Source organism: Centroberyx gerrardi, chromosome 16 (genome assembly GCF_048128805.1).
Source record: "Centroberyx gerrardi isolate f3 chromosome 16, fCenGer3.hap1.cur.20231027, whole genome shotgun sequence".
NCBI lineage: Eukaryota > Metazoa > Chordata > Actinopteri > Beryciformes > Berycidae > Centroberyx > Centroberyx gerrardi.
This window is the reverse complement of record NC_136012.1, coordinates 15,454,725-15,465,931: the sequence shown is the minus strand read 5'-3', so window position 1 is coordinate 15,465,931 and position 11,207 is coordinate 15,454,725. Positions and strand designations below refer to the sequence as shown.

The following is an 11,207-nucleotide window of genomic DNA, read 5'->3' as shown; positions in this document are numbered from 1 at the left end:
TGTTGGTGTGTTTGACAAAGTTCTACGGCGTCCTCTTCCTTTCCCTTGGTCCCAAAAGACAAGCGACACCCTCCGGAGACTCTTCCAAAACATTTAATTAGCATTCGCGCTTTGTTACTTTCATTATTTTCGACCCTCCTCGCTCATTCATCCGCTCTTTCATTCTTCTTCTTACACTGTGTTCTCCCTCCGTCCCCCTCAACTCCTTCCCCTCCCCTCCGCTCCCAAGGGTTGACACCTTCTTCCATCTCTTTTTTTTTAAGATGCTCCAGTATGAGAGAGTGCAAAACTTCAAACATGCGTTATCTCTCTCTCTCGACAGATCTTGCCGTCTCTGTCTCTCCCTCCATCCTTCACTGTTTAGCCTCTGATCTTTTTATATCTACGCTCCCACTCTCTTTTACGAGTTGTGACAATTCAATCTAGGTGTATTTTTTTTCTATCAGCGCAGGTAGTCCTGTGTTCTGCTCAACTGTGGTACTGGTGGAAACAGCGAATTGCTACTTCTCAGAACAGTCTCCATTATAATGATGGATGTGGGCTGCTTTTCAACCGGACCAACGCAGTACAGTTAAGCTTGTTTTGGTTTGGTTAAGCAGGATGAAACACAGTTTTATCAACCCCCCAATGTTACTCGCTCCTCTCTCCCTTGAGCACAGCGGGGCTTAAACAGTGAGAGTTGATCGAGCTGAGGATAATGTGCAACCGCTCAAATGTGATAGCGCTGATTACGCTCAGTTACCACTGTCAACTCCCATTTGACCATTTCTGCATTACTGCATAATCCTGTGTCGCTAAATCTCTATTACCACAATCGCATGATGTTGCTGAGATCCGGCCCCATTCTCACCTCCAGAACCCTTCCACTGATGTATCTGCTGCAGGTCTCACATTTCACCCCGTACTGGGCGTGGTAATCTGCCTCACAGTATGGCACTCCATCCCTGCAACACAGCAAATATAAAAGCAAGGCAGGTATACTTTCAGAGAGTGTATCGAATGCGCAAGATATCTGGAGAAATTGGATATGGATGTGGTTTCAGTTTCATTTTAAAAGAGGCATGAAGCTTACCGTATAAACAATCTCTGATCAAGTGTACAGTAGTGTACAGTGTATCGTACTAAAATGTTTTCAAAACAACAGTGGGAAAGTGTTCAAAATGTGCAATATGTTCTTTCTGAGCGAGACATAAAATGAGAATGAAAAGCGTGTGTGTGTGTGTGTGTGTGTGTGTGTGTAAGCATGTGCTTTTGTGCGTGTGTGTGTTTCTTTGTATAGCCTACTCACTTGCTGATGTACTCTCCGGTGAGGACCATGTTGCAGGTCTGACATCTGAAGCAGCTGACATGCCACTGTTTCTCCAAGGCCAGCAGAGACTGACCCTGCTTGATCTCATCTCCGCATCCCGCACAGTCTGGAGAGGACAGAGGGCAAGACCGAAACAGGAAGAGGGGGGAGAGAGAGAGATAGGGAGGGAAATAATAGGAATAATAGGAAAATAGGAAATAGGTATGGGTGTGGAGGAGAGAAGGGCGGGGCAGAGACAGTGAAAAGACAAAAGAGAGGCGAGATGTAATTGTGCATCTTTAAACACCTACTGTGTTCCCAAGTGTAGTTTTCTTCCCCTTTGGCACATTCCCCTCTCCTTAATCAATAGCCTTGCTAATGTGGGATAATGCAGAGCCGTGATGCAACCTATGAGCTCTACTAAACATGATTGAATGCAGACGGGAAGCAAATATCTGTCAAATCGCCCATGGGCTAAAACACTGCATAAATTCCTCCGCATACACAATGACACAAATATGAATCTCTCTCTCTCTCTCTCTCTCTCTCTCTTTCTCTCTCTCACACACACACACACACACACACACACACATATACATTCGGATCCCCTCGGAGAGACAACCTAGCAGGCGTTATTGACCAGCACTAACAGGACGGGCATGAAGCAGTGCGGAGCAGGAGCAGCAGATGATGCATGGCTGCAGAGAGTCCGAATGCAGAGAAAAGGTCAGCGCTCCATTTGTTTTCATTTGGAACACATTTGGCTTGGTTTAACCTTTGCTGACCCAGTTGACTGTCCCTTAGAAAAACACTTGAGTCACAGGGGACTACTGTCAGCCAAGTCAAACTGTTTTCTGCATAAAAATAAAAAAAAAACAGTAGTGTAGTTTGTCTTTTGCAGTCCAAATATATCTCAAGTGTCATTCGGTGATGCTGGCGCTAAACTGAGGCAAGGCCGAGAATGTCATACCCAAACTGTTACTGTACACAGATGATTTTATACTGAAACAGAACATTTTAGCCATCCACTGAAATCAAGCATCGCAAATACATATCCCATCATTGGTAAGAGCCCAACACAGTCTCATAACATTTTGTGCAATGAGCACAAACTCTGAAACACAGATTATGTGTTGTGGACACTAATAATGTGAAGGTCTCATTAGACACGCCATTCGCACGTGTTCATCCCGTGAAAAAAAGAAGTCCACAACTTTACTTTCCACCGCGCTATTTCAATGCCATTGCATGTTTCTAGTCGTGTCTCCTTCACATAATCCTTTTTGTAGCGGGTAAATCTCTCACTTTAAGACATCGTGCTCATTTCATAAAATTTGGGGAGAGCAGGCTGTAAGAGTCGGTGCATTAGACTCTCTCTGTCTGCACTCTGTGTCCTGGCCCTCAGACAGCTCCTCACAAGGCAGAGTGATGTACATGTACCTGGGGAGCAGTTCGGGCTTTTACTCTGCTGAATGGAGCGATCCGGGGAGGACAGTTATTCAGTGCTTCTCCGCCATCTGTTATCTCTACACAGCTAGTGAATGGCAGCCTGCTGTCTGTCTGCCACGCTTAACAAATGATTCACTATCCGTCACCGTTGCTCTGTTCTGTGATCATAATTTGTCATTTTGCTGCCCCATACCGAGCAGAAGAGAACTGTGTGTGCGCAACTGTCCTTGCATTCACACACACACCTGTATGACACATATTCATACACACACATTATTTACTTACGCATACAAACATGTCCAAAGGTGTATGTGCACATGCAGACAAGCTCACAAACTCACACAACACTTCTAAAGACTCAGTGTAAATAGGATAAATAGGAGAGGATCATAAGACGTATCAGCAAACACCCCCCAGTAGTGTATATCAACCCTCTATAAATGTACAGTAGGACATGAACTGTGCTCCAGTTCGCTACAGCTGAGGACCGAGCCATCCAGTAAAACCAACAACAGGAGTAAGGAGGCTTCTAATTAATAGACCAGATGTGCAGTGAATACAAAAAGAGGCCTGATTCTCTGTGTGTTTAGTGGTGGCAGTCAGCAGCTCGCAGACTGAATGACTGGTGTGTCTCTTCGGGTTGTATAATTCTCAGTTGACGGATCAGCACGACAGGCCGGAACACTGATTTGACAGACACTTGATTAGCTAAATGAGCTAAATGGGCCTCGCGGATGCGTCACATTAGACTCAGCGCACTGTTGCGGCAGGTGGCCGTAAACAGAGCGGACAGACAGAGGCGGACGCGAGACTTACGGCTGGGCCCGTGGATCTTGATCGGTTCATTTGGTTTGACGAGCGTGTGAGAGCACTGCTGGCACACGCAGTCCTTTCCACTGAATGTCACTCTGTCTCCGATGGGGAAGGGTTTCCTGAGGGGGGGAATAAATACAGAGAGAGAGAATTAGCAAACACAGCACACGCACCGCGCGCGGAGATAATACGCCTGCGGTGATTCTGTGTGTTTACAGTATATCAAAGTGTAAACATGGAAATAATAAAGGGGTGACAGACAGGCAATAATCCTGCTGACACAAGCTAAACACATCCTGACATCTTCCATGGAGCTGGAAATACATTTCCAAACTGCTCAGACTGTGGGTTAATAGGACGTTGACTGTTGCGCGAGCACCTGGCTGCTCTGTGATTAAAGAGCCGATAATGTGACGCTGCCACGGGTTTCCAAAGCGAAAACTGGTTCTCAGTGCGAATGAAAGCTTATTAGGGAGACTGTGTGGGGTGCATACTGATACTTCACCGCCTCTTTCTCTCTCTATCTCTCTGCCTCTCTCTCCGTCTCTCCCTCTTCCCCTTCCCACCACAGCTGGTGCCACCTGGTCACTGTTCTCTTCATAACACAATCAAAGCTTTAAAGCCACGCTAAGATTATGACGAGTGCATCATACAAACTCACACACACACATGATGTACACACACCTGCAGACAGCAAAACAGCTTCTGTGAAATTAAATTAACCATGTCATGATAGTGTTTTGTCTCTCTTCCCCCCCTCCTTTAGTTTTTTTGAAGAGACTGATCGATTTCTTTATGACTGGGGAGGATGAGTGAATGAATGGGGAGCTAAAAGGCTTAGGGAAGGCTGTTTAAAAGACATAGCTGGCAATAATCCTTTTAGTCCCCCCCACCGAGGCCCGGAGCTGGAGCCAAGACCCAGAGGGAGGCTGGCGTCTCCAGCAGAGCTCTCACAGTCAGCGCACACCAGCACGAGAACATCCACTCACACACATACAGAAGCAAGCATGTACATACATACATACATGTGTGTATAAAGACACACACACACACACACATACATGCAACTGTGGAGGTTCTGTGTATGTGTGTGAGTGTGTGTGTGTATGTGTGTCTGTGGAGAGAACTGCTATGTATACTCGTCTTGCTCCTTCTTGCTCTTGTATTATTCAAAGAAGAACAACATCCATGCATAAAACAGAAAGGATGGACAAGGGAACAGAGCAGACCAGTCAGCAGAGAGAAGCCCCCCCCCCCCCCCCCCCCCCCCCCCCCCCCTCCATTTCAAGCCTGTGATTTTTTTTCTCCAACATTTCACCACACAAATTATTCAAGAAAGGCCCTAGTAGGCTAAATACTAAATAGGACACAAGTCAATGAAAACAGATAAAACGCATTATTCATTCAAGTTTAATTTTAATTTCACCCTTCAGTTGTTCCCAAGGTTAACCATCTGTTCCCAAACTCAGAGACTCTTTTGTTTTTTTTCCTTTGTGTGTTAAAGTTAAAATCCTCTGCATTTTACTGACACGCTGCACTGAGCGAAAAGCTAAACATAGAAACATAGAGAGGTCTGTATTGTGACAGCTTGGCGCATGAAGTGTGATGTGTGTTTTCTAGGGCTGTACACGTGTCTGTTTTCTAGGTCCGCTACAAGCTGAATTTTTTACATGTACTAAGTGCTTCACCATCGCTATCGCAGTCTATAGCGGATGTAGACGCAGTAAATGCTGGTGATGGAGTAGAGGAGTGTGTTTGTGTGCGTGTGTGTGTGCGTGTGTGTGTAAGTTTGACCTTGTCTTTACCTGTGTGTTGGTCTCATTCCCTCCAGACGCACACTGCCTTGTCAGCCTTTCTCAGCGCTTTAAAAATTTACTCTGTTTACATATTTAATGCATCTGTGTTTTTTTTTTTTTCTTCACTGGCCACAGAAGTAAAGCTATTTCTGGCCTCGGTGGCACGGCCTCCGCCTTTGATCACCGCTGCTTTTTGAAAACATCAGCATGGAAGCTGAAACTCGGCATCAGCCTTAACGATAGCTTTGGCGGATGATGATGATGATGATGATGATGAAGAGCAAGACGACAATGATGGCGATGATGATGAAGAGCAGGAAGATGACAATGATGATAATGAGGAAGAGGAGGAGGAGGAGGGGGGAGGAGAAGAAAGAGAGGAGGAGAGGATGAAAAAAAAGGAGGAGGCGCAGGAAGGAATGTGAGCAATGTGACAGAGGGCAGACGGAGCAGGGGAGAAGAGATTCAGCCTTCAGCTTCTGGCTGTCTCTTCCGGTTGACTCCACATGCACTGACACAAACACAGACACAGACACAGACACAGACACAGACACACACACACACACACACACACACACACACACACACACACACACACACATCCCTGTCACTGTCAGGACTGCTCCACTGACTGTCTCCGGCCAGTTGGTGTCAGTTTGGCTTTCCTACCGGTGGCTGCTGGGCATGACCGCATGTTTATCAACCAATGTCAGGCAGATACACAACAACACACGAGGGAGAGAGAGCACTCTCATGCAAACCTTACAACACATACAAATTGAGAATGAAAGAGAGCGAGAGAGAGGGAGAGAGAGAGAAAGATGGATGTGCCCACATGTCTGCATAGCCAAAACAAACAGAGAAACAAGGGACAGAAGAGGAATGGAAAATGAGAGAGAAAAGAAGAAAAAAACAGAAAGAAAGAGAAGGAGCGAGAGATGGCGAAAGAGAGAGGAGGAGAGGGAGGAGAGCCGACAGGGATGCTGACTCTGAGTTTGTCCAGGAAGAGCTTCATAGGACGGCGGGCCAACAATGATGGAGGTCAGAGGAGAGATGGCCTATTTTTACTGTATCTAATAGCATGGGACACCAGGTCAGCTCTGCTTCCTGAATCATGACTAGAGAAAGCAAACTGACAGACTGCTTGACTGGTCAAAGGGATTTAATAAAGGAAAAATATGATATGATACATAGATATGTCTATACAGTGATCTGAAATGGTTTATGAGTGCGTATAAGCTTTTTATCCAGTCTCCACTGTCACTGCTTCATGACATTAGCAGCTGCGAAAATACTGAATCATCAGTTGATTGCGGTTATTAAACACATGCCATGAAAAAAATCTGTCACCTCAGCATTATTTTCCGAGACGCGACATGAGATGCGTGCAATACATCGTTCCAGTGTTATACTTGGAGACAGCCTTTGACCATTTGAGGGAGGATATCATAGGCCCGCAGACACGTTAATGAGGCAGAAAACATTAGCAGTGACTCATAGCAGAGCAAACAGTCCACACATCTTCTCTTCTCGCTCCACAAATCATCCTCCTCTCCTCTCCTCTCCTCTCCTCCCCTCTCCTCTCCTCTCCTCTCCTCTCCTCTCCTCCCCTCCCCTCTCCTCTCCTCTCCTCTCCTCTCCTCTCCCATGGTTATCTCTAATGGGCCACTTCCACTAATGACTCCTCACTTCTGTCCTTCATCGACATATAAATATAGAGGAGCCATTTCCGCCCTCTCAGCATGGACACACACACACGTACACTCACATGTGCGGATATTTGTTTAGCTCGCATCTAGTTGCAGTATGTAGACAGTTATGCATGAGCAGCAGGGTTTATGTGTTTGTGCAAGTAAATGGGTTTGTGCGCTGTAATACTGTAAGTCTATGTGTAGGAGATTGAGTGTGTGTGTGTGTGTGTGTGTACCTGCAGACACTGCAGACAAAGCACTTGGGGTGGTAAGTGCGTCCCAGGGCCGAGACCACCTCTCCTGTGATGAAGCTGTCGCAGCGGTCGCAGCGCGTTCCATACAGACGCTGATAGTCCGCCGTGCAGATGTACTCGCCCTTCTTCTGGAAGAAGCCCGACCGCGCCAGATCACAGTTACACACTACAGAGAGAGAGAGAGAGAGAGACAGAGAGTTGACTTAAAACACTCAGCATGTGGACTAACCTGTGGATGCAGGGATCAACAGGTGTCAACGCTTTTGTAAACGCTGTTCAGCTTCCCATCCTTCACTCCCATCTTCTGCCGTGTGCTCCCGCAATCACATCCCACAACAAACACTCAGCGGTCTCAAGTGTTTTACGAGACCTATTTTCCAGTGTATTGTTGCATGCTTCATTAGAGTTGTTTTTTTTTGCAAACTGAGCATCCATTCCCTCTTACCTGTTTGTGTGTGTGCTTGTGTGTGTGTGTGTGTTTGTCTTCACGCATGGCTGCTAGTGAAGTTATTCAACTCCAGACACGGCAGTGAGCCAATTTGCTCTGATGGGAATATAATGATATAATCAGTGGAAAAGTCATTTTGTGCTGAACAATGTGGAGAAGGAGACATAACAACAGACTGCAAGTTCCCACACAGATACCGGCAACATCAGACCATTGACTACAGACTCATTAAATATCAATGGGGCAGCACTGAAAGCATTTGCCATGTGTGTGTGCAAGGTGAGTGCGCAGATTGTATATGCGTGTGACTCCATGTTGTGTATCGAAAGCAGACACTACCTGCCATAGCCCTCTGCCATGTAACTGAGAGTGAATTCCAGTGGGTGCAATGGTATACAGTAGCTAAGAGGCTTTTTCATGGATCAGTAGCCAGTCTGGTTGCTGGACTCTAGTTTCAGCGAGTCTAACTGGATGCCCAAAAGGAATATATCTTGAAACTAGGAGGACACTTGGAGATTGCAAACCTCCACCAATGCTGAACAATTCCCCATCTTGCTGATACACCCAAAGACATCACTCCTATCACTTAAAATGTAAGCTAAATTGATTTTTGACCCTGCAAACATTCCCTTAGGATTTGGAATCAAGTCACTATCTCTGTTAGTTTCGTAGCTATGGTTAAAAAACAATAATCTTCTAATGGTGGAAATCTAATCAATTGTTCCTTGGCCCAAGACCTATCTGTCAACCAAATTTAATGGAAATCCAAACCCTCCACTTGACGGTCAGACAGACTTAGGGGGAGGGAGGGAAAAGCCTGATAGAAAGATTGAATACGATAGGAGAAGAAGCGACGGAGCAAAAGAGGGGGTGGGGGAATAAGTAAGCTGTGCAGTCGTACAGTCTGATTTATAGAGACTTATTGATCACCGAGGTCTGCTGACTCCCACTCCCCCTTCTCTCAGCTAGACAGACAGCGCAGTGTGTGTCAGCATCGCCTGATCCCCACAGCTGTAATGGCACCATCGCCAGCAGGGGGAGCTCTAACACGACCCTAATGTTCCATATACTTGATAACTCCATAGCATATACACATACATACAAAAAATAAAAAAAAAATACATTAAAAATATGTTCAGAAGCCACAGCCATCTTGCAGCCAGCTCTACTCCTCGAAGAGTCTCATTCTCTCTCATCTATAATGCAGCAGGATTGAAACTTCAGATGAAATGTACTGCAAAAACACAAAGATGGTGCCTGGCGTCTGCTACTTGGGGCAGGCCGAAGAGAATACGAATGTTGAACAAGCTGAAGAAAATATATATCAAGTTGTTCAATGCTCTATGAATCTATAGGCACTCTGCGTTTTCCCAGTTATCGATGCAATCAAATTATATTTCATGAAATTGGTGGTGGAAAATTCAAACTTTGCTAATCTTGCACTATAAATGGCAACAGTACAAAACTGACATGCAGCAGTGTTTTCCCCATTAAGCCAAACCAGCGGCCATTATCTCAGCACAAAAGAACGGATATAACGGAAATATAATCTACATGGACAAAATGCTAATCAGGAGGTTAACAATATCAGGTTTGACTGACAATGCAGAGTTGTACGCTGGAAATTGATTGGAACACACTGCCAGTAAGGCCAGTGAAGGCGGAGTGTGCCACTGTAAATAAAACAGTGCAGTTCAAATTCAGCAAGGCATCATTCTGCATGCGGTATAATGAAGCACCTAGGATACCAACTTACTGGTAAAAAAAAAAAAAAAAGGCTTCATACCGGCCATGCTAGAGAGACTGGAATTGCTGCCACTGACTAAATTTGGCTCCCTATATCCTCCAGTTTGCACATAAATACAGACACAGACAGACAGACAGCCACACACACACACACACACACACACACACACCCTTCAAAGGGGCTCATTTAATCTAGAGCTGTTTATGAGTGGAGCGTATTGACTTAATGGTGTAATAAAAGATCAATGGGCCCTCACTTAAAAACAAAACAATCTCGGCTCCCACAGGGGGATGGAAACACATAAATCCATCCCCGATGAGGTGGGACTGTGTGTGTATGGAGAGATAGGATGATGAAATGTGACATTGTGTATGGTAAGATATAATGATGGATCTTCATCATGGGGACAGGTCAGTGGCACCAAGACAAGAGGGCTGGAGAAGGACAGGAGGAAGGAGGGGGTTGGGAAGAAGGAGGAAAAGGGGACACATGAGAAAGTGCTTTAAGATTTAAATTGTCTGTTTATAGAAATGTGTGTGTGTGTGTGTGTGTGTGTGTGTGTGTGTGTGTGTGTGTGTGTGTGTGTGTGTATGCGCGTGTGTGCCAACCACATTTCCAGAACCACTGAACAATGGCACAGGGCTTCAAAATGTGTCCCTGCTGCGTTTTTTAACCAGACTAAGCAAGGAACTTACCAGAAACCCAAATCACATGCTATCTGATGCTTTTATGGAAAAAAGGGAGAGGGAGAGTAAATATTTCCACATCTCTGAAGCTCTTCACAATGGAAAAAAAAATCATTGCGTCTTGAAATGGTCCAAAACATTCAATTATGGAAAACAATGTTTTTAATCTTCTGACAACTAAATTGTGCTAAATGTGCCTCTCTGTTGCTGTTTCTCTCTTGCTCTCTCTCTCTCTCTCTCTCTCTCTCTCTCTCTCTCTCTCTCTCTCTCTCTCTCTCTCTCTCTTTTCCTGTCTCCCCTTCTCTCTCGAAATTACTTGCTTTTCAATCTGTGCCCAGATTGATTTTCAAATGACTGGAATCTGCTCAATTAGCCTAATGCACTTCATTAGCATATGGACGCCTGGCCAAATCACAGCCAGCCAACTAGATCTGCTGAAACTGGATTGGATGGGCTGGCTGGATGGTTCACCTGTTCTGGCTAATCAAATTGTTTTCTTCTGACTGGACGATTGGCTGGATGCATTGCAAAGGACGTCCCCCTTCCCCAGTTGCCATAGGAGACGTAAACCTTCCACAGTTGCCCTAGAGACAGCTAGGTCCCAGTCTTAATGCTGCGCTGGTTGTGGTGCCACATTTGGTGGTTAAAACGGTCGCTGTAAACATCAAATGTTACCAGTGACTTACTATCTGTTTGAAACCTATTGGTAAAGACAGTTTGAAAGACGACAAAACAAGTTTTTCACCTAAATGCGACAAAAAAGTAAATGCTTATTCATAAGTTATTTGTTTAATTCTCACTTCACCAGTAATAGCGCAGGCTATACCTGAACTCCTAGGAAAGAGCAAATCTCTCAAAGCTGATTCCATGAACTTCGAAACGTGTTACAACCAGTCATGATCCTCACGTCAAGAGCCTGTCTTCAAGTTCAACAAGTGAACACATTTATTCACAGACACAGAAACCCAAAGTTTCATACAGGCAATTTTTAGATATTTGAAACAAGATGATTCTTCAAACCGCCCCTGGAGATCC

At 45.2% G+C, this 11,207-nt stretch overlaps 1 protein-coding gene across 1 annotated transcript in view; it reads right to left on the bottom strand.

The window, feature by feature from the left end:
- The window catches only part of ablim3 (actin binding LIM protein family, member 3), a 41,765-nt gene that overhangs the window by 14,739 nt on the left and 15,819 nt on the right, over nt 1–11,207 (bottom strand). Inside the window, exons 3-6 of the mRNA XM_071903116.2 lie at nt 7,274–7,457; nt 3,554–3,669; nt 1,289–1,415; nt 851–944 (exon numbers count right to left, since the gene is read on the bottom strand). Of these exons, the coding sequence (XP_071759217.1) occupies nt 851–944; nt 1,289–1,415; nt 3,554–3,669; nt 7,274–7,457 (521 nt within the window). The remainder of the gene's footprint in view (nt 1–850; nt 945–1,288; nt 1,416–3,553; nt 3,670–7,273; nt 7,458–11,207) is intronic.